Source organism: Malaclemys terrapin, chromosome 5 (assembly GCF_027887155.1).
Source record: "Malaclemys terrapin pileata isolate rMalTer1 chromosome 5, rMalTer1.hap1, whole genome shotgun sequence".
Taxonomy (NCBI): Eukaryota; Metazoa; Chordata; order Testudines; family Emydidae; genus Malaclemys; species Malaclemys terrapin.
Genome location: NC_071509.1, coordinates 26,659,172 through 26,685,564, shown reverse-complemented (window position 1 = coordinate 26,685,564; position 26,393 = coordinate 26,659,172). Strand labels below are relative to the sequence as shown.

General features: G+C 43.7%; 1 protein-coding gene across 1 annotated transcript; it reads right to left on the bottom strand.

The window, feature by feature from the left end:
* Window positions 1–20,087: 20,087 nt before the first annotated feature.
* Window positions 20,088–22,482, bottom strand: CYTL1 (cytokine like 1). Its single transcript, XM_054030518.1, has 4 exons — window positions 22,242–22,482; window positions 22,104–22,148; window positions 20,631–20,759; window positions 20,088–20,465 (listed from the first exon to the last, which is right to left on the bottom strand). Exons 1-4 carry the CDS (start codon window positions 22,383–22,385, stop codon window positions 20,382–20,384), a joined length of 402 nt encoding a protein of 133 aa, XP_053886493.1. The 5' UTR covers window positions 22,386–22,482; the 3' UTR covers window positions 20,088–20,381.
* Between the last annotated feature and the right edge of the window lie 3,911 nt (window positions 22,483–26,393).

The window sequence follows — 26,393 nt, the reverse complement described above, 5'->3', positions numbered from 1 at the left end:
TGTTTTAAATGTCAGGAATATAAAGTTTTGTCTTCCTTGTTTTGCTAAAGGATGCTTTTTGTGGATCACAGAACTGAACCGGGCCCTTTCCCACGCCCATAGGCATGGGAACTAGGGTGAGGGGGGTGCTGCAGTATCCCCAGGTTTTATGCGGGGCTCTGCTCCCAGCCCCGCATGCTGGGTCCTGGCCACTGGCCCTATGCCTCCACTAATGTCCCCGCATATGGGCTCCTGGCCCTGTGCTCAGGGTTCTGGACCACCGTCCCCACGCCTCCGGCCCTGCACCCTGGAGTCCTGGCCATGGGTCCCAACTGCCGTCCCAGCGCCTCCGCTTCTGGTCCTGTATGTGGCGGCCGGCCCCATGCCCGAGCTGTGGGTCCTGGCTGCCGGCCCCGTGCCTGTCCCCAACTGTGGCCCCAGCCTTGGTCCCCTTACCCTTGTCTGGGTTCCCCCCTCCCAGAGACACGACCCTGCTCCCGGCCCCAGCTCAGGGATGGGGGTGGACAAAAGTAAGAGAACTGGCTTTCAGCACCCCCACTATTAAAAATGTTCCAGCTCCACTGCCAAGGACATTAACAACTCTTGTTGTGGAAGATATTTCACCCACATTTTGTCAGCATTTGAGCTAAAGAGGTTGAAAATCCAGGTTTGATTCTCTTGTCTGTCAGGATGTCATGATGTCACCAGTTCTCCAGTGCTCCACAGTGTCCTCTAGTGACACCTAAGGAATCAAGACCTATTATTTCTAATGTGTATGGGGGGAAAGGTGCAGCAAATATTTTAAAAACACTTGTTTAGGAAAAAAGTGCACAAACACATTTTCCTGTCCCACGTCACCTTCAGGCCCAAGTAGTAGGTATGGTGTAAAGGACCATTTCAGTGTCTGGTTGCTGTTAAAGAGGAAATAATGCACAAAAGCTGTTGCCCATGCCCTCTTGCCATCCCCTGTGATGATCCTTTCCATTAGTATTCCTCTCTCTCTTCTTCTGCATATAGGGCCTGATCTAAAGCCTGCTGAAGTCAATGGAACAATGGGTTTTGGATCAGTCCCATAAGATGAGAGTGGCTGGGTCCCAACTGCTTAAAAGAGATTGTGGTGTAAGATGAAAGGGGCCCCTCCCTCTTCCTCTCAGCAAACCAGGTAGGACATGGGAGTGAAACTGCCTCCCCACATACCCCCAAGCCAGGTGGGACATCTGAGCTAAAGCATGGCTGCTGGTACCAATGGACCTATTTAGGCTTGATAAACACTGAACTATAAACTGCAGAGGAAAAGTTACTAGAAATCTCTACATCATCTTTTTTTATGAGGTTTCTTCTTTTTCTGCCAGGCCTGCAAGCTTCATATTTGTCACCTATTGCTAAGCATGAAATGAAGTCATTCCTCACACAGGCTGTTTTCTTCAGTTTTTTCTAGCAGTTCACATTTCAGACTTGTCATAAGTGATTTGGATTTTTTATCTTCCTGCCAGATCAGCGCCTGCATCTGCAAGTTCCAGTAAACCTTGTCCAAAATATGAAAGCCATGGCTCCACAAATCAAGGTATTCAGCAAGCAGGGCCTAAAATGAAATCAATTTTGGAGTCATAAGATAGGGTCAGTCCCTCAGTCAATCATGCCTTCTTTAAAGCAGAATTAATCTCTTCTTGCAAAAGACTGATCACAGGCCAAAGCCTGTTCACTTAGTGAAGCCAAGCTATATGAAACATGGCTGCATTTGTTTATACAAATGTACATGAACGTTTCTTATTTGGGTACAAAATCTCTAAAGTTCCACACCCCGAGAAAGGTTTGTGACTCTTGGCCAACTTTCAGATTTGTAATGAAGTCCCAAGCCAGGTGGGTATGAAAGTCTTGTTACAAAAGTCTCAAATGCTTCTAGAGAAGTGGTCAATGCGGAATGTCTGAAAGTGCCGCTGCAGAATGTGAGCATTGGAAGTAGTTTAATTATGGCAATGATAGGATGGTATATTCTAGTGGATAGGGCACCGGAGAGAAGATCTGGGTTCTTTCCTGGCTCTGCGACTGAACTTTTGTGTGACCCTGGGCAAGTCACTTCCCCTTTTTGTGCAGTTGTTTTCCCATTTGTTTTCTGGTGTTTGTCTTGTCTCTTTAGATCATGGATCTCACTCATCTGGCAGAGTGGTCCAAATTCTGAGTTTGTTTATGTTTGGTGTGCCAGGGTAGAAAGTGAAGTCTATACACTCCCAGCAGTGGAATGAACACCCACTGATGTCAGGAGATTTGCAGAGCTCTAACAGGGAATGTGACCTTTTAACAAACATTTAATTATTGTTTGTTTAGTGCCTTATGGTCACTGCCATCACTGTCTGTCTGAGAAAGCTGCTCCCCTTTAGGCATTGCTATCCCTGCCCTTTGTTTTTCTTCCTTCCCCATCTGCATTTCCAGGCCCAGCAACAGAAATTCCCAGGGGGAGCCCGGGTGGAAGCGACAAATCTGTCACTTCTGGGACTGCCAATGCTGGCCAATCATGCCAGCCTGCGGCGCCCCCCAAAGCACGGGGCCGGGAGCAGTCTTGCACGCCTAGGAGCCATGCAGCCTGTCCGGGTGATTTAAAAGGACTGGGGCTCGTGAGCTCTTTTAAATCACCCTTGCCCCTGGGCAATTGCCCCCTTTGCCCCCCCTGTCAGCGGGTCTGTGCATTTCCCTGTTTCTCTTCTCCTTCTCTGCAGCAATTCCCGAGGCCTTCACTCACCCAGCCACACTCATCCTTTCCACTAAACTGGTCAGGGTTAAATAGTTTAATCTTAACAATCAAGTGGGTTTTAGAGTGGTGTGGTGGGGTGTCCACCCCCACAATAGCCTAGAAGGGGTGAATGAGGCTGAGAAGGGGCCAATTAACCAGATAGACCACAGCTGAGAGGAATTAGGTGGACTAAGTAGTCCCCTGAATGATGAGGGAGCCCAGCTGAGAAGGCACAGGTGGGGCTAGTATCAAACCAACAGTAGAAATGGGCTGCAGTGAGGGAGTCTGTAGCCACTTCTTGGGCAGAATGCTACCTACTTATGGGAGAGGGTGTAGGAAAAGGGCAGTGAGGTTTAAAACAGCACAGATCTTGACTGCTGATTAAAGGATCCCTGAGCTGGAACCCAGAGTAGCAGATGAGGCCTGAGTTCCCCTACTAGTGCCTGGGGAAGTAGCACAGTCTGGGTAGTGAATGGAAAGACTTTGATACCTCAGCAGGGGGAAAACATAGTGACCTGGTCAGAGGGCCAAGCCATGAAGAGAAAGCACTCTGAGTTGTGGAGAAAGAGAGAGAGGTGCAGGCAGTAGTGCACATGAATGAGCAGCAGAAGGAGGCATCAGACCTGGAAGGAGCTAATCCCCAGAGCAACCAGGAGGAGGTGCCCTAGTGGTGAGTGGAACCCTATGACAAGCAGACACTCCAATTGGATGATTAGGATACAGGGGAGTTTGCCCCCTCTATGCCGCAGACTGAGGCAGACATTACTGCATCAGTTACGCTTGGGTCATGTTTAGAAAGTCATTTCTGTAACCATTTGGGCTAGAAATGTACTTTTTAAAAAATGAAAACATAGTTTCTCCAGACTTTGAATAGGTTATCCAGGGCACATAAGAACATTCTGTGGGTGGAATCCAGCTGGTGTGCTGTATATTTGACACTCTTGATTAAGGCAGTAAATTAACTGTGGTAGAGACGCTCTCTGCCCACCGCAATGAGGTCCTGCCCTCAACTGGGGCCTCTAGGCATTGTCTGCAATACCACTAACTATATAAGTCTGTGTGTAGTAGCGAATTTTGAAAAGGAAGTGCTCAATTGTGTGTGACTATTCTTTCTGCTCTCCACTGACTGGTGTATACTAACTTTAATGTTTCTTTTTCAATTTATACAATATGGACCCACTATTGTAGACACTGAGGCACATGAGTAACTTTACTTATGGGAATAGCCCCTTGAACTCAGAGTAAATAAAGTTACTCCCAGGCCTAACTGTTGCAGAACGAGGCCTTATTGCATGGTTTTCTTATTGTATAGGGCCGTAACATCTATTAGTGCTTGTTACCATTAATTATTAATAAGCTGTTTGTAAGATTCTAACTTTTAACAGCGCACTTATATAAATGGGATTGTGATTTTGCTGGACATAAGTAAAACTTCATATTCCTTCAGCAGAACAGCTTAAATAAACATGCTACTATAACCATCACATCAGGTCAGCAAGAATGACCAGGGTTAATAATGATGTAGTGTAAAGTGTTTGCTGAAGTAGTCAAATCCGTATTTGATAAATCTAAGAGAAACGTGTACCTGTGGCAAGGTTTTATGTTACAGGCATGTACAGTCTTGCACCCCAATTCAGCAGAGCACTTAAGTCCGCTACTAAATGCTGTGCTGAACAGGAATGAACTTAAGCAGATGCTCCCCTGAGTCAGGGTCACAGTCACCTGCTCCTGCAGCCCACCTCAAATATCCCTCATCAGAAAGGCTTGACCTGCTTGGTGAGTGTTCCATTTCCTCAGAAAGACGATAATGCCTTTGGTGGGCCATCAGTTCACCTGCAGAGCAGGTACACTTAGCTGACAACAATTGTCCTGTTAATGGGCTTAAATTGCAGCAAGGGAGATTTAGGATAGACATTAGGAAAAGCTTTCTAACTGTCAGGGTAGTTAAGCACTGGAACAAATTGCCTACAGAGGTTGTAGAATCTCCATCATTGGAGGTTTTAAAGAACGGGTTAGACAAATACCTGTTAGCAGTGGTCTAGTTATTACTTGAGTGCAGGGTATTGGACTAGATGATCTATTGAGATCCCCTCCAGTCTTAGGATTCTGTTATCCAGGGACTCAGATACCTAAGGGCTTTGAGAGACACTATAGATTTTTCTCTTTTCTCATCACTTCATAATTGCCTGGGAGAGGTGATGGCATTAACTTAATGATCTCTACTCTATCTCTGAGGAACAGAACCCTCCCATTAGGAAGCACTGCTAGGACACTTTCAAAAGTGTGACAAAAGAAAAAGCTGGAAGCAAGACCATCTGAGATAAACGGAATCATGCCCTTAGAGGGATGTTCTTAGCATGAAAAGTAACTCTCAAAGGGTAGGAAGTCATCAAGCAAAGGAACACGCATCTTTTGAAATGCTGTATGGAAACAGACCACTGCATGCTGTCAACACTTAGCATGAGTGAAACTTTTAGAACCCATGTGATCACAAACAATAGAGGTTTTTACAGGGGAAACATGATTCCCTGAAGTAAATGTTATTATAAGTAATGTCTCTTGTAAACAGGAAAGAAAGACAAAAGCCTTTCTTATGATGGATATTTGAAGGTGGGCTGCTCTGAAGATATTTGGCAAATGTGGAAATCGGAGAAGGGCCTCTACAAAAGGGAGAATTTAGTAGAGCTGATTAGAAAATTTGTCCCTCCATTTTTTTTAATTGAAACATTCCTAAAATTCTTGACCAACTCTGTTTTACTCTGAGTATCCAGGAAAACATTGACCCTGTGATGCAGCCTATTGACCCCTCTGACCATCAGAAGAGGGTAGTGGAAGCTGCTTAACTTGGGCCCAGGTTATGATACCCTAAAGTAATTCCACTGAAGTTAGTAGGACCACTTATGAAGTAAAGTGCTACTTGGCATGAGAAAAGGTATCCGATGCTTGAGACTTCTGGGTCTTTGTCCAGGCTTTAAAAACATTAGAAGATGTACTGTCGGGACAATGCTGCAATTTCATAGAAGTAATCCTAATATGGTTTTGCCACCTTTAGCTTCTGTGACATAATGGGTCTTTGCCACTCATCATTTCTATTATTGTTTGGATTTGAGACGCAACTGAAGGGGTCCATTAAAATGATTGGCCCCCAAAAAAAGCTCAGAATAGAGTGCACTCATTGCGACTAAGTCTGGATAGTTTTATTTCTTCAGTAGAGCTCAGATATTTAACTTGGATATAAATTACATTTGGAAATAGCCTATGTCATACTCCATATTTATACAGGCAAAACTGAGCCGGGTGCCCGTTTGTTACCATGATCTCCTTCCAACTATCCATAATTTTCGGCATCTTTGTTCTCAAAATATTTTTTAGTTTTTAATACCAGGGCTGTTTGATTCTGAAACTAACTCTCCATGAAGTAAATGGGGAGTGGGGAGTGGGGGGTGGGAGGGAAGAATACTTACCCAGCGAGTTTTTTAGCTACAATCTGGATGTGGTTCCAAAAGTCATAAATTGGTGGACAGTGGAAAAGCAAGTAAAGTGCCAAGAACTTTGACTGTAAAACCAGCAGAAATATGATGAGAATAACCAGTCCAAAATTCTTTCAGGGAAGCCTCTGTTTTTGTTTTAAATGGTCTAAGTTCTGGTTGCTGATGTGGCTGCTATCAATGTAATTGTGAGACTCTAGTTTCTTTCATAATTGATCAATTTCAATGGTAATTCTATCTCAGAAATGTTCTCTTTTTAGTGGCACTCAACTTCTGGAATGCTGGGACTAAAACCATGTTTTCTAAATTGAAGTGAACTTGGGTTACTAGTATCTTTACAAATCAGCTTGCCCCAAATAAAAGATTAAGAGGGCCAGTTTGTTGCAATTCCTCAGCTGAATCACATCCCAGAATTCAAAGGACAGATTGTGCTTGGCCATCACATGCTTGAGCAATGGTAGGAGGGAGTGTAGGAAGCCTCCTCACCCTTACACAGATCATTTAAGGGCAGAATTGAAGCCCTTGTACTTTGGGGAGCACAGGCAGGGACTGCTTCCTCCCTAGTCTTCTAGGAACCAGAAAGGGAGGAAAGCAGGTAAGGCTCATAACTTGCTCTCAGCACTCACCAGCTAGCAGATCTATCTGGCTGTACAGGGGACTATAATGTGCACCTCACAATGGGAACCAAGGGGTGACATCCAGCTTCTGTATGCTCAGGAGTTCTGCAATGTAGAATGCACCCATAAGGCAAAGTGGCTCTGAATCAACCCCTCCTATGAGTTGTGCCGATGCCCAATGGCACAAAATGAACTACCAGGACTTCTTATACCTCTAATATGTGTGAGCTCATCTATGGAGAGGCTGAATCTTATGAAATATTGAGCACTTGATTTCAATGGGTGTGGAAGGGGCTTGGCAGCTTTTGCTCATCTTTCTCAGATGTCAAATTTTTCCTCTGCAACAGAAGGCAGCAGAACCAAAGTACCAGAACATCCAAAAGAGATCCCAATGAGAATAGATCTCCACGCACTGCAGATTAGGCTGTGATGTAAACAACCATCAGCCACTGAGACTGAAACCAACATTTGTTTATCTGTTACTGTGGCAGACTCTTGCATAATTCAGTGGCTCAAGTGTTCCTATTCTGTAATACTTTTAAAGAGAGATCTTCTGATCCTATATCCTCTGCAACAAAAAACTGGCTTGTTACATAAATATAAATGATTAGGCATTAAGAGACAAGATGAAAATCTAACTCTAATGCCATGAGTGAAGCTGCTTGTCTGTCTCTCCCATGCCCCTCCATACACCCCATCTTGTATCTTCACTACGTTCCCTGAGCCTGCTTGTTCTCTCATGTACAATTACACCAGTTGTTCCCCTGTGACTTCATGGAGTTATTGAATTACATAGGTAAGGCAAAGGAGACCCAGGCCCTTACTGTCCAATCAGTCTCACTGCTAGACTGCAGGCAGCCAAAGCCTTGGGTAGTTGTTTCCTTCTGCAATCGGAGTGCTGGTGTCAGATTTTGACTTAGATCAGCAATGTTTCATTTGAATGTTGTGCATCCACAGACTTCCTGTCAGAGCTTCCTGGGAATATTTCTCCTCTCTAGAGATCTGTGACTATTCTGAAGCTGCTGTTTGCTGCTAAAATTTGGTTGCTGTTCACTGAAGTCAAATGAGCAAAGTGTTTTCTACCATGACCATTAGGTCCTACTCCTGCTTCTCACAAACTCGCATGAACCCACTGGAACCAGCATGTCTGACTGGGAACATGTGACATATGGGCTGGTAGAGAGATTTGTCATGGAGTAAATGCAATGCAACATTAATCAGCCCCAGTGTGCTGTAGAAAAAAAACACTGGATGTGTCTAAGTAACCAGAGTGATAGTCCTCCCTCTTTTAGGGAGAATAGGTAAAGGTAATAATGAGAACATGACACCATTCTACTCCTGGCTCTGCCATTAACTTGCTGTGTGACCTTGAGCAAGTCATTTATGCCACAACATTCACAGTTAGGTGCATAAAACCATATTTAAGTTGCTAAACAAGCAGCCTAATTTGTGTCTAAAAACTAAAAATTTCAAACGTAGGACTTGTCTGTCCTTGGAACTTACGGTGGCATACCTACATTGCTCAGGGGTGTGAAAAATCCACACCTCTAGGCGATGTAGTTAAGCCAACCTATCCCCCAGTGTAGATAGCATTAGGTCGCTGGAAGAATTCTTCCAATCTACCACCTCTTGGAGATTACCTACGCTGACAGCAGAGTTCCTCCCTCAGCATGGATAGTGTTTACACTGAAGTGCTACAGCAGCTCAGCTGTAGCTACACCTGTGTAGACAAGCCCTCAGGTGTCAACCTCTCTGCAGCTCTTTTTCTTAACCCTGAAGTACTATGAGGTGTAACTAATTGTATGCAATGCACTTGGAGTTCTCCTCTTTATCTGCCTAGCTACTTGCCTAGTTTTGTACCATACTGATGAAATTCTATATATGTGAAGAGTAGTTCTTTATGTATAAAGAGATGGCTGAAAAAGCTTAATAACATAATTATGCTTATCAATGGATTTTCTTGAGTACATCTCTGTGCTTCTCCTTTTGAAGGTAGTAATGATTAGAATCATTCTATTTGCATAACTTCACTCTAGGCATGAATTTTTTTAGTGATGACAGACATTTGGTTTACATGGAATTTGATTTTAAAACAAAAAGTGGAGGAAAACTGACAGAAGGATGTGAGCCAATAAAGAAAAGCATTGCTTCAGGACTTTAGCTGAGTAAACAAGATGACACAATGTTCTTGCATTGCCCTTTTTTCTTCCTACCACCTGTCCTGGATGAAGAATGGGCAGGATGGGCCATTTCAAGATGCCTGGCATGAAGAACTCTAGGGAATAATTGACACAGTCTCATAGACTCATAGACTTTAAGGTCAGAAGGGACCATTATGATCATCTGGTCTGACCCCCTGCATGCTGCAGGCCATAAAACTGTCCCTACCCCTTCCCTGGACTCTGCTGTTGAAGTCCCCAATCCTGTTTTTAGTGACTTCAATCGGCAGAGACCCTCCTGCTAGAGATCCCTGCCCCATGCTGCGGAGGAAGGCGAAAAACCTCCAGAGGCTCAGCCAATCTGCCCTGGAGGAAAATTCCTTCCCGACCCCAAATGTGGCGATCAGTAAGACCCCGAGCATGTAGGCAAGAGTCTCCAGCCCGACCCCGTTAGCCATTATACTATTTACCCACCATTGCTTGGCTTTCCTTGACTACTATGTTTTACCATTAAACCATTCCCTCCATAAACTTATCTAACTTTATCTTAAAACCAGACAGGTCCGTCGCCCCCACCGTTTCCCTCGGTAGGCCGTTCCAATATTTCACCCCTCTGATGGTCAGAAACCTTCGTCTAATTTCAAGTCTGAACTTCCCCACGGCCAGTTTGTATCCATTCGTTCTGGTATCCACGTTAGTACTAAGCTGGAATAATTCTTCTCCCTCCCTTGTATTAATCCCTCTAATATATTTAAAGATAGCAATCATATCCCCTCTCAGCCTTCGCTTTGTCAGACTAAACAACCCAAGCTCCTCTAGTCTCCTTTCGTATGACAGCTTTTCCATTCCTCTGATCATCCTAGTGGCCCTTCTCTGCACCCGTTCCAGTTTGAGTTCATCTTTTTTAAACATGGGAGACCAGAACTGCACACAGTACTCCAAATGAGGTCTCACCAGCGCCTTGTACAACGGAAGCAGGACCTCCTTATCCCTACTAGATATACCTCGCCTAATGCATCCCAAGACAGCATTGCCTTTTTTCACCGCCACGTCACATTGTCGACTCATAGTCATCCTGCGGTCTACAAGAACCCCTAGGTCCTTCTCCTCTTCCGTAACTTCTAACCAATGTGTCCCCATCTTGTAACTAAAATTGTTATTAGTCATCCCCAAATGCATCACCTTACACTTTTCACTATTAAATTTCATCTTATTTCTGATACTCCAATTCACAAGCTCATTCAAGTCTCCCTGCAGGATATCCCTGTCCTCCTCCGAATTTACAACGCCTCCCACCTTCGTATCATCCGCAAATTTTATCAGCCCACTCCTGCAATCGGTTCCGAGGTCAGTTATAAATAGATTAAATAAAATGGGTCCCAAAACTGAACCTTGAGGCACTCCACTAGTAACCTCCCTCCAACCTGACAGTTCACCCTTTAATACAACCTGCTGCATTCTCCCCAGTAACCAATTCCTTATCCACTTCTCGATTTTCATATCGATCCCCATGTTTTTCAGTTTAACCAATAATTCCTCATGGGGTACAGTATCAAACGCTTTACTGAAATCCAGGTATATTAGGTCCACCGCATTTCCCTTATCTAATAAATCCGTTACTTTCTCAAAGAAGGAGATCAGATTCGTTTGGCATGATCTGCCCTTCGTAAAACCATGTTGTAATTTATCGCAATTGCCACTACCCTCCAGGTCCTCCACTAGTTTCTCTTTCAGAATTTTCTCTAACACCTTGCACACTACAGATGTTAGACTAACAGGCCTGTAGTTACCCGGATCACTTTTTTTCCCTTTCTTGAAAATAGGAACCACATTAGCTATTCTCCAGTCTAACGGGACCACCCCCGAATTTACAGATTCATTAAATATTATCGCTAACGGGCCTGCTATTTCCCGCGCCAATTCCTTCAATATTCTCGGATGTAGATCGTCCGGTCCTCCCGACTTAGCCCCATTAAGGCGTTCAAGTTTTGTTTCTACCTCGGATACGGTAATCCCCCATCCCGAGTGCCCCTCTATAGTGGTGCTAGTATCCCTAATACCTTCATTGGCCTCATTAAACACCGATGCAAAATATTCATTAAGATATTGCGCCATGCCTAGATTGTCTTTAATCTCCTCTCCGGCAATAGACTTCAGCGGTCCCACTTCTTCTTTCTTTGCTTTCTTCCTATTTATGTGGCTGTAAAACCTCTTACTATTGCTTTTAATTCCCCTCGCTAGGTCCAACTCTACACGGCCTTTGGCCTTTCTCACTCTATCTCTACATTCTCTGACTTCACTTAGGTACATTTCCTTACTGATCCCTCCCCTCTTCCACTCTTTAAACGCTTTGTTTTTTCCTAATCGCCCCTTTGAGTCGGTCGCTCATCCAGCTCGGTCTAAATCTCTTGCTTAGTAATCTTTTTCCCTTTTTTGGAATACAGGCCTCCGACAGCTCATGCATCTTTAACTTAAAGTAATCCCAGGCTTCTTCTGCTTTTAAATCCATTAATACGTTTGCCCAATCCACTTCCCTTACCAGTCCCCTTAGTTTGTTAAAATTGGCCTTTTTAAAATTATAAACCCTAGTCTTTGATTTAATTCTGTTACTCCTTCCATGTATTTTAAACCGAATTAGCTCATGATCACTGGAGCCCAAATTGTCCCCTACTACCACTTCCTCAACAAGGTCCTCACTACTTGCTAGAATCAAATCTAAAATGGCCTCCCCCCTCGTCGGTTCAGTTACCACTTGATGGAGGAATTGATCAGCAAGCACTTCTAGGAACATCTGAGCCCTGTTATTGCTACTAGCGTTTGTTCCCCAATCTATATCCGGGAAGTTAAAGTCCCCCATAATTACACAGTTTCTGTTAGTAATTACTTCTCTAAACACATTAAATAGTTCCTTATCCATATCCTCGGTCGATCCCGGCGGTCTATAGCACACTCCAAGCACTATCCCCGGAGAGGCTCTAGTAGTCCTATTACCCAGTGTGAGTATTGCCCAGACAGACTGTGTTATCTAATCCATCCACTATTATTTCTTTACAGTTTATTTCACTATTGACATACAAGGCCACCCCCCCACCTTTACCCTTGTTCCGGTCTTTCCTAAACAGCGCATACCCCTCCATTCCTGTGTTCCAGTCGTGACTGCCATTCCACCACGTTTCCGTTATTCCTACGATCTCCGGTTTCAGTTCCTGGACCAAGAGCTCCAATTCCTCCATTTTGTTACCTAGGCTTCTGGCATTGGTGTATAAACACCCTAATGTATGTCGTTTAGCCCGTCTCCCATTAGCAGCACTATATGTTGCGGGCCTCCTTGTGTCCGTCCCCCCTGTCCTTCCTATGTCCAATCTCATGTCCCCGGCTATGTCTCCTCTCCTTTTACTCACCTTTTCCATACTGGAATCTGGCGTGGAGATTAACTGTGCATCTCCCAACCGTCTCCCCAAACTTCCTAGTTTAAAGCTCTTTTGATTAGATGAGCCAGCCTCCCTCCCAGAAGTCTATTTCCTTCCCTACTCAGGTGAAGCCCATCCCGCGAGAACAGGTGTCTGTCCCCGAAAGCCTCCCAGTGGCCATACATCCCAAAGCCCTCCTTATAGCACCACTCCCTTAGCCAACTATTTATTCTCACAATCCTATCAGCCCTTTGCTGCCCTTCCCTCGGAACGGGCAGAATCCCACTAAAGATAATCTGAGCCTCTATCTCCTTGAGCGTCTTCCCCAGCCTGGCATAATCTCCCCTGATCCTCTCTAACGAGAACCTAGCCGTGTCATTCGTTCCCACATGAAGGATTATCAAGGGGTTCTTACCTGCTCCTTTTAGGATCCTTTTCAACCGCAGGTCCACATTGCGTATCTTTGCGCCCGGGAGACAGCACACCCTTCTGTTCTCTGGGTCCGCCCTGGTCACAGGCCTGTCCAATCTCCTCAGTAAAGAGTCTCCAATCACATACACCTGCTGCCGCCTGGCAACAGTGCGATCTAGTAATCTAGTCTCCGATCCCTCTAGTCCTGACCTGTGCCTGTTCCTATCTTCCCTTATGCTCCCCCTTATGCCTTCCTGAATCCTCCCGGGGCCCAGAATTGGTGCTGTCTCCATCAACTCCTCCCCTCTCTCTCTTGGACTAGCTGCTCTTCTTCTTTCTCACCCTTCCACCTTCAGTTGCCACCTGCTGCCCCTCCACCTCGCTATCCAAACACTCGAACCTATTCCTGAGTTCTATTCCCCCCTCACTGGCCCTTCTTTTCCTTGGCCTACTTCTCACAGTCACATGCTTCCACCTCCCATGTTCTCCCCCCTCCATTCCCCTCTCACTGTCCTCTACCTCTGCCTCTACCTCCGCCACAGGGCATTCTCCTTCAGCCCCCCCTTGCCTTTCCTCCATCAGCTGCTCAAACCCCCGCCTAAACTCCACCAGGGTATCTACCTGCATCTGCAGCCCCTTAATCTTTTCCTCCAGTAACACTATCAGGCGACACTTCATACACACATACCTTTGTTCCAGGTCTCCTGCTAGGACTATATACATACCACAGCTCCCACATGTCACCATCTGCATTCTGGCTGCTGCTGCTGCTTGGCTCATGGCTGCTGCGGTCTCTGCCCACGACAACTGGGGGAATGGAGCACAGAACACACCGCGCCCTCCTGCCTCCCCCTGCAAACTCCCTCTCAAACTCCCCTGTTAGCCGCCCTGTTTGCTGCCGCTGCTCGCAGCTGTACCACTGCCTGGTGCTGTCTCCCCCTGCTCCCAGAAAAGTGACCAAGCCTTTATTATTTGTATTGCAGCAGCCGCATGGTTCAGGACCTGATTGTACAGCACCTTGTACAAACCCAGAACACAAAGATGAGATGACAAGATAATAAAAAGATGCTCCAAGATAACACTGTGCTGGTGTTTCACACTTACATACCCCTTAAAATAGCTAGCTAACTCTCACCCTTATGAGGTAAATGACTTATCTGAATTTCACAGAGGAGGAAACTGTTGCAGAGAGCTTCCCCTGGAGGTGGTAAAGCTATGCGGAGCTGCCACTGTGATTCAGTGGGTATAGTGAATGAATGAGCCCTAAATCTATACGTTTTGGTCAGGATAAAAAAAAAAGCTCTCTTCCTCCTTTCCCTGGTCTCTACCCTGTAAACAAAACAAAATAAGCCTTTCAGAAAAAAGCATCTCCCTCTGTTGGGCTTGTTTCCTATCCTGTAGTAGCCTGACAGTGTATCATTTCTAATGTATTCTATGAAGTATATAGCCTCTGTAGTATGACCCTGATCCAAAGTCAACTGAAGTCCATGGAAAACTCAGACTTCAGTACACTTTGGATCAGGCCCCATAATAGTGGGAACAGCTACTGAACTTGTGTATCTGTGGGGACTTTTTATTGGCTGAGGGTGTATCTAAACTTGGATTGTGGGTGTGATTCCCAGCTCTCATAGACATTCTCAAGCTAGCTGTCCTTGAGTTAAGGTGCTAAAAATGATTGTGTAGCAGGGGTAGCACAGGCTAGCTGCTTCATGTACATACCCCTGGGGTTCAGGCAGGTTTGTACATGGCATGGCTAGCCAGTGCCACCCCTTGCTGCTGCCCACGATACTCTGGCTACTCTACTATTTTTATGGCACTAGCTCAATGACAGCTAGCTTGAGTATGCCTACGCAAGCTAAGAATCACCCCCCTAGCTCCCAGTGTAGCTGTACCTTAACATGTGGAACATGCTTACACCTTACTCCTATGTGTAGAATATTTCCTGCATATGTTGGCAAACATCACTCTAAAGTATAGGAATGGGTCCAGATTCTTCAAAAGGGACACTTTTTTGTGTGTGTGTGTGTGTGTGTAATGTAAAGTTATGTTCTGTGCCTTGATAGAACAAATATCTAGTCTGAATTATGAGATCAAATAAAACATCTTCCCATTCTTCAGAAAATATATAGGGGAGGGATTCTCTTAATTTTCCTGCTTGTTTGGACTCAAAATCATCATAAAAATAATCTAAGCACATTCTCTTTTGAGACACACAAAGGAAAAAAACGATGTCTAGACAAAAATTGTGGGGTTTTTTTTTATTGGCTTTATTTTCAGAGCTTATCATTTTCTACCTGCTATATTACATCATCCAAGGATGTGCTTTTCTTCTGTACTGAGGCTTTTAACATGGACACAGGCACAGATGATTAAGAATTTGTTTTCGTGAGATCACAATCTTATTCTGGGGGTCGGGGGATGACACTTATATGTTATTGGCTTAGAAAGATAGCAGCAGTTCCCTTACTGTTTGAATTTTTCTGGCTGGCTGGCAATGCAGTTTAGGGCAGTAATTCAGGATTGCTGTTTACTGTGAGTCTAAGGGTAGAATGTAGGGAAGTCCAAGAGGGGTGTGGTGTCCCCTTCCCCCCACCCCAAGTAAATGTGGTGCTCATTCTTTGGGGTTTGGATCTGCATTGAGCAGCTTACTACCACTCTAGAATACTTTGCGGGGGGCACTTCAAGGTGTTTCCAAAGGTGGGCAGTGTTCTTCTGCCCTATCACCATGGCATGGCTTTTTTTGCCCATGGCTATCCTACGGAGTGATCTTGCACAGGGTTTGCTGCATGCAGAGGGGATCCAGAGAAAGATAATCTAGCCCCAGGATTTATTACTTTTACTTTTTCCACAAAGCGAGTGGGCAGACAATGAGCCAGGTTCTTCATGGCTCTGCACCTTTTGCAGTCACTGTATAACAGTGCAAAGTGAACATATATTGCTACCAATCGAATTCCATAGCATTTTATACTTGCTTTGCACTGCTGTAAAATGACTACATGAGGTGCACAGCAACTAAAAGGATGTGTCTCCCTAATTCCTGCCCAGTCCCTGCTCCTTACCCCTCCACTGATCCTGAAGAGCACCCTCCACTGAGACCTAAGAAGAGAGATGCCTGTGCATCTTTCACATGGTGCTTTACCCACCTATGAATCTCACTGGGGTGAACTGGGCCCTGTATGTAGCTAGTGCTTACATGTCACAGCTCTGCTTTCAGTATTTTTCCCATTAAAGGTGGCATTTGAGACATGACAGTCTGAGTTGAACCCATTGGGAATATATCTTAGTGGGAAAAGATCCGACAGAACCGATTCTGGGAATAAAATAAACACTAAGTGGAAATAGATAAGCTGTTAAAATCCAATCTAGAAGGCATGGTGTAAATACCACTCAGCTTCTTCTCCCAGCTCATGCAGACGTAGGCTGTATCAGCATGGGAGAAATGAACCATTGGTAAACGAATGAGATTGTACCAACGGTGTAGCATAGCCTTCATTGCAGTCATGAAAATTAAGAAATGCTAAAATCACTGGCCATACAAAAGTAACAATTTCTGTTCTAGAGCCTTCTTGAAAGGCCCTTTGCCCTAGGACTAGAAATAGTAAAGGCCTCACAAATGTAATAAGCCTAAAGTGGGGGAAGGAATATGGGGGGGGGGAATGGGAATAATGTGGGAGATGCCTGAAGATAGGGCCATGGGGTTCAGTTCAAACAGAGTAGGGAAATTCCCCACTTGTACTCCATTATGGTCTGACCCTAGGGTGTAGCTCAGACCGCTGGTGGGGACATCTGCTGTTGTTGGGGGGCAGAGGGGGATACCAAAGTGGGCACCAAATGACCTCATGAAATCTAGGGGAGCTGAACCAGTGGGTTGATGAAGGGGCTCAGCAGCTATTGCTTGCACTCTGCAAATGGGAAGGGAGGGAGTGGGTATTTCCATCCCCAAATGGGGTTACCTCCACCCTGATGTAAGGCCACATACAGTATGTCTATTTCATATAGATAACTTCAGTGTTCACTGGAGCCCAGAAATCCCTTCCATTATCCCCCAACCCTGCAAAAGTCAGTTCCCATTGGTATATATTACAGTGAACTGCTTATGTATCTGCTGTAGAGGATTTCTAGTCTCCTAATTCCTCTTCCCAACCTGGATTGGTCACTGCCTCTGATACTATCTGTGGACCTCAGGCAGGGCTGGATTTATACCTTCCACACTCCTAGGCACAGCATCCTCTTCTCCCTTCCCTTCCTCCTCTCCCCCCTCCCCCCCCCCCCGGCCTGCAGCTGACTTTCATGCTGTCTGTAAACAACGAAAAATTTAACTCACTTTTAGGTACCCCTAGGCATTTGCCTACTGTGTCTAGTTGGAAATCCAGCTCTGTCCTCAGGATCCCCAGGTATTGGCATGTTCTTAGGCATTTTCTAGTCCAGCTCCTCATCAGTGGTGTGCCTGGACTATGGAGCAAACCTTCTCCTCTGCCCTTTCCTCATCCCTCAGGATTGCAGTACAGGGAGCATCTATACTGTCTAGTAGCACATCAGGCTGCATAGAAGGTCAAGTCCAGGCCTTCCCAAAATGAGCAGGTTTGCCCCTCTGCCCAGGATTGGCTATTATTATCAGGGGCCTTGTTGTGTTGCATTGTAAGGCTCTTAATAGTTCCCCAGCACTGTTTGCTAAACCAAATGTCCAAGTGCTCAGACACTTAATTATAGATGAGTGTTTTTCTAGCAGAGTTCAGCTGTGACTTGATTTTTTTGGTTGCCCCAGAGAGACACCAGTACTTGTGCTCTGCCTGGCCTGCTGCCAGCATGCTAATAGTTTTCTTCTGAAACACACTTGCTGCTAAAGGAGTTGACCTTAGGTCAATGCTATCAAAAAAGTTGAGGCTGGCAAATTGCTTACAAATGAGTTCTAAGGGTTGTATAGTACTTTCCATAGAGGGAAGTGGCTTGAGCAGAAAACACATTAGACAAACAACCTAAGCAGTGATCAGCGTACTGTGGTATGGTTGGAGAAGGACTATTTGCACCACTAGGGCTGTTAAATCAGCACTTCAATCCATGCTGGCAGTGCACCAGTTGAAGATCACATGATGGTGAGCCTTGTTTGGAAGCAAGGTTAAACCAAATGGTTTGCCTGTGCACTGTTAGGAGAAATTTGGGGAACGCATGTGGACATAGGGGTGTGGGGAGGGTGTAGTCCAGGCATGGCAGGGGAATGAAATGGTGGTTAGCACACTGTATTTCTCTAGTGTAGACAAGGCCTTAAGGTATTATAGATGCCTTTCTATATAGAGATTTGCAGATCGTACAAAAATTGGAAGAGGTTGAGATCAGAATATGAAGGTGGAGGGGGACCTCCTCACTCTCATTGTGCTTGTTTTACATCTCTGACTTGGTGTTTTACTGGCCCTTAATTCCATGCAGTCTAACAGGATATTCTGGGGTTATAGAGGTTCTCGGGATGGCTTTCAAATAAATCTTATTCAGAACACATGGGACTGTTGAGATGTAAATAATACACACTAAACACACCTGAATAGAGTCAAGGTCAAACTTATTCTTCAAGCAAAGGAATTAGTCTTTTTTGCTTATGGCAATGTGTTTTTATTGGAATTCTCAAGCTCATTTTGATTTCTGTAGGCATATTTTGTTTCTGCTTAGATCTTCATTAATCTATATGGTAATTTTGATTTATACTTCAATACTTTGCCTTTCTGAAAATATCCCATCCTTTTAATTAAACTCAGAGCACTCCTGTCAGGTAGGAAAATATTATTATACTAATTTTAGAGATGAGTAAAATGAGGCACAGAGAAGGTACATTGACTTGTCCAAAGTCACACAAAGGTCTGTGTTTGGAACATTATGTAGGAGTCCTGATTCCAGTTCCTTTCTCTAAACACTAGAACATTCTCCCTCCTCAGAAGCTCATCCAATAGGTGCAACCCATCTCCCCAAGAACTCCATGCACGATTGTGCCCCTGCTCATGAGCAGCTGCTATTGATGATATGTAAATCTGTGAGAGGCAGCTGAAGAATTCTAATGGCCCCTCTTCCCTGATCAGAACCAAGTGCTGTATGTCACAGCTGAGAACAGACTATAGTTTCTGTGGCATTGGGTAACCCCAAATGTTCCAAAAATGTCAGCTCTTTCCTGTCCCCTAAACCTTGACATTTTTAAAAAGATAATTTGGGGGTTCTTTTTAGTTGCCTGATGACTTTTGAGCCTTTGGGGTTCATGATTCCAAGCTCTTCACTGCAGTCAGGAGGGGGCTAGGAACTTCCATGTCTTTTTAAATGAAACTTGAGATTCTCACAATCGCATGACTCCAGGAGCTGGGGCTGTCAGAAAACACCAGACACTGAGATTCTCAATTAAAATCATGAGAGTTGATAACACCCGAGAACAACACTCCAACCACCAGCATCAAGGCTCATGAAGGAGGAACCAGCAGCACAGAGTAGAGGAAGGAACCATCTATGTGTATAGTTGCCACTTCCATGGGTCTCAGGAGAGTTTCTTCTAAGTGGGTCCCCAGGATCTGCAAGGTTGAAGGGGCTCACTCCCTGTACACATTTCAGGGCCACAAGGCCCTCATACTAGATGGGATGCTTTCATGGTGTTTCCAGTCTTACACATATTGGATATAATAAAGAGCATTATATTTCTATGACTCAATTATCTCTCAAAGTTCTGAATAAGCTTCCTGAACTGCTGTCTCACCAAGCTAAATTTTTGTAACACAGAAAGAGAATTAAAAATGAACATTACTCTAGTAGTACTAAAAGTTAGCATTTAAAAATGGGTGTTTCCTAAAATGTTTAAAAACACATTTGATGACATTTCTAAGCACGGCTTCATTGTGCAGGCCCAGAAATGTTTGCATTGCCATGGAAACAAAGCTGAAAACCGCTCATGCTGAAAAAAACCAAGTTATAGGGTGATTGTGGAAAAAGAAGCTAGAGGGGTGATATCTTTCAGTGTGTACGTGAAATGGACCTGATGTGATGCTGACTTCTCTGGGTAGAAGGGTTTTTTATTTAGTTTTTCACTGAGATTTCCACTGACTAAAGGGCTACTTTCTATACACACAAGGTTGACACTAAAAGCTATCCACATACATGTACATAAACTGTACAAGTACAGAGATGTCTGACAACAGACTAACACTTCTTCTACCAATTGCTTTAGAAAAAATAGACAATTGCAAGCCTACCTCAAGTGAGAGAGGAACCACTAGGTCAGAATACAAATCATATATTTTTTCTTTGTATGAATGTAGTTATTCATGAAAGAGTAACAAACCCAGCGTTTAATTTCTGATCAAACAAAAACATACTTTCTAATTTGGCTAAACTGAAAACATCAAATGACTAAAATACTTTCTAACCATAGTTTCGCTAGCAGCTTGATTAGGTATGTAAGGCATGCAGATTTCCTGCCAAGGCTGAGAAACGTGGGTCGGCCTGAGATAATAGGGCTGGTGTGCTTGAAAAAGAACAAGGTTGTTAATGTTGTAGTTGATTGCATTTTTGGGTGGCTTTTGACTTCCTTTAAACCATCCCAGGTACTTCCTGTGGTCTGACTCTTAGCTCTGAATGACAGAGGGATCAGTAGGAGACCGGATAGGGATTTCCAAAGCATCACAATCGTCAGTAAGGAACACTAAGTCCTGGGGAAATAAGAATAATGATTAGTGTTATAAATGGGCAGTAGGGAGGCAGAAGGCAGTGGAAAATATCAAGGTTGGGGCCTGATCCAACTCCACTGAAGTCAATGGCAGTTGGATCTCCCTGGAAGCAGCCGTATTAGTAGCAATGTATGGTCATTGACATACCCTTCTGCAGAAGGAGATCATAATGGTGTACAGGCTCCGGATCTTTTCCTTCAAAGCACTCACTTGCGGCACTCTTTGGCATGCAGGGTATGCCACAAAGTTACGGAGTTTTGTCAACACACAATAATTCTGCAAGGCATGGAAAGGGTGATTTGTAAAACTGTTGTGCAGTACTGGTGGATTTGCATTACCCATTGGCCACTCTCAAATATTCCCTTTCATGGGAATTCACAGCTCCCAGCTCTATGTACACATGTGGGTTTTTTTGTTTTGATTTTTTTAAAATAAATCCTTTATTATGTAAACAACAATCAGTATTTCATAACAGGATTGTCTGCTCCATCTTTGGTAACTGCATAGACTCCCCCGCTCCTTCTCTCCCCCCCCCCCCCTCCAGTTTTGGCTCTCATAGTTCAATACAATCACTGGCTTCTTTTTATGTTCTCTAGTAGAGGATAATGCCAGCATAACCCTCTGGAGTTAGTGGAATTATATGCAGGAGAATGTGGTCTATTCCTTCAATAGGAGCACCTGAGTTTGTTACAATATACAATAACCAAGACCTCTGTCATAATTTGCCTCACTCCCACTGCACAGTGGTGTAAGTCAGGTGGAACTTTGTTCATAGCACTTAACATTTGTGCAGTATTTTGACAATGTAAACTAATTTCACAATGTTCCTGTAAAGCAGGTGAATAAATTATTACTGTCCCCATTTTGAAAACAGAGAAACTGAGGCACCGAAGCTAAATTACTTGCACTTTGCCATGCAGTGAGTCAGTGGCAAAGCTGGGAGTAGAACCCAGGAGTTCTTGGGTCTCAGCCCTTTACTGACTTCATTAGATTATGCTGCCTCCAACAAAACTTAAGGTTTTTCCCAGTTGTTTGTGAAGAAAGCCTAACACGGCATATTCTACTGCTTAGCACTGGAATTTAAGGTGCTTGCACAAAAGAATGTCACACGCATCCTTTGTGGTGGATGGACATGCATTTATTATTATCGCTGCCATTATTTTGTCTCCTATGGAAAACTTTCAGAGAGCTCAAGAAGTGATAGCTGATTAAAAAAGAGAAACTCAGCAATGCACTCCTCCACTTGAATTCATTAAAATAGCAATTTGAATGAACTAGATATGCCACATGTGGAAAGAAGACAAGAGTCTTGATTCTGCTTTTGACCTTTTCACTATTCTCATGCATTCCCATGCACACATTACATGCTGGTAATATTCCAAGAAATATACAAACGTTACTCACTTAAATGGTGGTTTTAATAATTTCCACAATTATAAACAAGAAAAACATCTTTATTTTTACATGAGATCCTACAGTGCTGCTTTTCACTGTTTCTCTCTAGTCTAGTTAAATTTTCAAAAAAGCTTCAATCCATACTCCAAGTAGATCCCATACTTGCTAATGAAAAAAGTGCTGCTTTTAATTCATGGTTGTAAAGAAAGAATAGTGTAAACTTACATGTATGTCCAAGTAGAGCATGGGCAGCATCTCCACACAGGGGTCCTGTAGTAAAGAATAGAGACATTGCAATTTTTTTCCCCTAGGGAGATTTGTTTCAAAAGCAACAATCTAAGTAGTGTTTTTAGATCAACTCACCACAGGTTCAGTGTTCTGTAAATTCTTAAATGATGCCATGATTTCTCTGCTCAAAGACAGAATCCTTGAGTAGCAGGTTGGAGGAGCTGAACTAATCAACAGAAAAATAGAGAGCAGAACAACCAAACTCAGCAGCATCTTCATTGTGGAGAGTATGTCAATAAATGTTAATGGTTTCACAACTACTGATAGACTCCACTGAAACCTAAGTTTGACAAGTGGACTCCCACCTTAAATAGGCTCTTGTATCAATGAAAAAAATGTTTTGGGGTTGGTCCAAACAGCGGCTCACTGCCGTTTTAAATTTCCTGCCAACCTGCGAGCCAAAGCTGCTAGCACTTTCCTGTCCTGGAGCAGGGAAAGGAGGGAGTGAGGATAACCAAACAAACACCACTGGTACACTTTATCCTCTAGAGAAAACAACCCAGTAACCATCTAAAGGCTAACACAAGTATGTGTAATAAACAACACAGGATTATTGTGGAGTTGCAGACCCCGCTCCTGCAACCATTTAGGCACATGCTTCCCATTATGCACACAAGTAGTCTCATTGTGTGGTTGCTCACATGCATAAAGAGAAACAGGTTTCTCTCAGTCTAAATGCTAGCAAGATGGGGGCCATATATTGTTGTATTAGAATAAAAAACCATTTAAAATGGCTGTAGTGGCACACATCCTCTGCAGGTCTTGGAGATGTTGCTGAATCCAGGAGTGTAGTGGGTTTTGTTTTTGTTGCAGTCACTGTTTCTATTGTTTGTATCTACATATTCAGTACTTGAGATTAAAAGGAGAATATATGTTTCATACTAAACTTCTCAACACTGAACCAGATTCCGATTCACTTTTTTTTTTTTTTTTTTTTTTAATGGTAAAGGGATAGTGTAACTTTTTGACTTTAGTCTTTGACTTAAGTCATGACAGGGTTGAAGAGTTTCCTGTCTGATCTTTTGTGGAGATACACTCCATCTTTCATGTCCTTAAATGTGCAGTTCAGGACTACTGAGAAAAAGATTCCAAAGAGCATAGGGACAAGAACACATCCTTGCTTTACTCCACTTTTCTTCTCAAAGCTGTCCGAAGTTGACCTGTCAAACTGGACAGTTCTCATGTCATGGAATGAACATATAAGATTTAACAGGGTTGGTGGGTTATCTTTTCTAGCATTGTAAATAGACCTGCTCTGCTGGCTGACTGTCAAATGCTTTGGTTAAATCGACAAAGGTGATGTACAATGGTCAGTTTTGCTCTCTGCATTTTTCCTGGGGTTGACAGAGAAAATATCATGTCTATAGTTGATCTTCCAGCCCTGAATCCTCACTGTGATTCAGGGTAGACGCAATTCGCCAGCTGTTGTAGGTGCACTAAGATGACATTTGCGAAAGCTTTCCCCACTATACTTGGTAGTGATATAGCCCTGTAGTTGTTGCAGTTGCCCTTTTCACCTTTAGTTTTATATAGAGTGGTCATGTTCACGTCTCACATCACCCTCTTTCCAGCACTTAAGTTGCAGATGATGAAGATATGCAGGTGGTAGGCTGTCTTTCCCTCACTTGAGGTTTTCTGTTGGGATGCCATCTGTTCCAGGAGCTTTGCCACTTGATAGCAAATCAATGGCCTTGCTTAGCTCTTCTACAGTGGGCTCCACATCTAGCTCTGGCATGACCTGTAGAGTTGGTATTTGGTCCAGTGATTCACTGGTGATGTTTCTTTCGTGTGTGTGGCTCCGAATAGTGTTCGAGACAACTGCTTGCTTTTATCTATAAAGATTTCACCGATGTGAAATTTGAGAGGGACCTAGAGCTTTGTTCAGGCCATCATACATGACTTGGAGGTTTCCTGTATCTGAGGCTGTCTGTATCTCTTCACAGAGCTTCACTAAAATCAAAAAGGTGTTAATCAAGGGACTCCTATTAGCTGATGCTTCTGCACTCATAGCCCACTGTGACCGGGATCCTGGGGTGGGGGGACAGCTGAGGTCATTCAATTAGGGGGTGAACTGCAAAGAATGGAGCAGACAATCCCCAAAGCTGGTGGATATATCAATACTTAAAGAAGCTGTTTTGTGCTGGCTGGTAAATTTTATTCTCAATAGTTGCTCAGAAGGCAACAACAGTTTCCTTAAAGTGATCCAGCCTCAGGCCTCCATCCAGGTACCGAAGTCAAGAATGATGAAGATTACTGAATCTTTTTCATCATATAAAATAAAAGATTATACCAATCCCAAAGGCTGGGACACATTACCTCCCAGGTTAATGAATATTCCAGATCTTACCCAAATACATGCTTACAGCCAATTCTTATTAACTAAACTAACATTTATTTAAAAAGAAAAGTGTGGTTAAAAGAACAATATACATACAGATGAGTTCAATTCTTGATGTTCAGATTCATAGCAGAAGTGGTGAGCTTTTGTAGTTTCAAAGAGTTCTTTTGGAATTTAGTCCATAGGTTAAAGTCCAATGTCCAATATCACATTCAGGGTGTACCAGCTTAACTGGGATCTCAATCTGGCAACTCAAACTTACCTTGATGAAGCATAAGCAGATCTGAGATAAAAAGGATTGGGACCCCAGGGTCATTTATACAGTTTTCTAGCATCTACTTTACCATACAGTCCTGGATAAACAATAGGCTTTTGTTGTAACCTTCTGTTTTCTAAACCTCATCCATAACTAATTACACAAATTAACATAGCCTAATTTATCCATTAGGCAGTCTATCACAAACTTCAAGTTGGGGATTGGTCCTGCTTTGAGCAGGAGGTTGGACTAGATGACCACCTGAGGTCCCTTCCAACCCTGATATTCTATGATTCAAAGAGACACATAGACAATTACATTTTCATCCAAGATTCACCTAAATATTAATATTCCCTTTTGGTCTTTGAATTAATAGTTATAGTGACAGACAGGAACTGTCTGTTTACATGGCTAACATTTATAAGTACACACAGACTATTAGTATCATTTTTAACTTCTAACAATATAGGTTTGCATTTCAAAGTTCTAGCCAATCTAACATTGAATGGCCCTCATTACCATTCACATGCTTTCTAACATGACCTTTAAAGGTTGGCTTTGGGACATCCAGCCTGCAAACTGTTTAACCCTTTCTGTCCATGTATTATACTTTGTATAAGATTCATTGCAATTATATAAGAGTGGTAGCAATAATGAGTTGTATGAGTATATTTTAATTAGACAACATCACACCCACAATGAAGATCTACTAAAAGAACTCATGGACCACCTTCCAAGTGTTTGTCAGGCACTTGTTCTCGCTATTAGCATTAAGAATGGTGTATTAGGATCCATGAGATCCTTCAATCACCTTAAATGCAAACCAGCTAGAAGTAGTCCAAATGTTCAGTTACTTAGGTTCTACAGTGACTACCAACCTCACTGGAACTAAATGCTCACATTGGAAAGGCTGACACCACCTTTAGCAGACTACTAAAAGAGCATGCAACAACTCAAAGCTTAACATAAAGACCAAAATGCTAGTTACCAAGCTTGTGTCCTCAGCACTCTTGTGTATGGTGGGGAAACATGGACAACTTATGCTCATCAGGATAAAAGGTTAAACGGTTTCCACCTATGCTCTTTATGCTGCTTACTCAACATCAAATGGCAAGATAGTCACCAATGTGGAGGTTCTTCAAAGGGCAAATTTACCAAGTGTGACAGCTTTGCTGAAGCAGAGACAACTTCGCTGGCTGGGCCATCTGAGTAGGTTAGAAGACAGCTCCCCATGTAGCATGGCCTTGGGTATGCATCTATCAGAGGGAACAAGAACGGGACATCTCAAGCTTTGCTATAAAGCAGTGGTTCCCAAACTTGTTCCACCGCTTGTGCAGGGAAAGCCCCTGGCAGGACGGGCCGGATTGTTTACCTGCCGCATCTGCAGGTTCGGCCAATTGCGGCTCCCAGTGGCTGCCATTCACTGCTCCAGGCCAATAGGAGCTGCTGGAAGCAGCACAGGCCGAGGGACGTACTGGCCGCCACTTCCAGCAGCTCCCATTGGAACTGGAGCAGCAAACCACCGCCAGGGGCTTTCCCTTCACAAGCGGTGGAACAAGTTTGGGAACCACTGCTATAAAGCTACATGCAAGCGAGACAGGAAGGAATTTAGAATTGATCCTGACCAATGGGA

Bases quoted from the DNA above. Each gene is read 5' to 3' on its own strand.
- CYTL1 (XM_054030518.1), bottom strand. From the start codon at position 22,385: ATGAAGATGCTGCTGAGTTTGGTTGTTCTGCTCTCTATTTTTCTGTTG. The intron at 22,149-22,241 runs GTGAGTTGATCT...TCTTTACTACAG, and splicing joins TACAGAACACTGAACCTGTG to GACCCCTGTGTGGAGATGCT. The intron at 20,760-22,103 runs GTAAGTTTACAC...CATGCCTTGCAG, and splicing joins TGCTCTACTTGGACATACAT to AATTATTGTGTGTTGACAAA.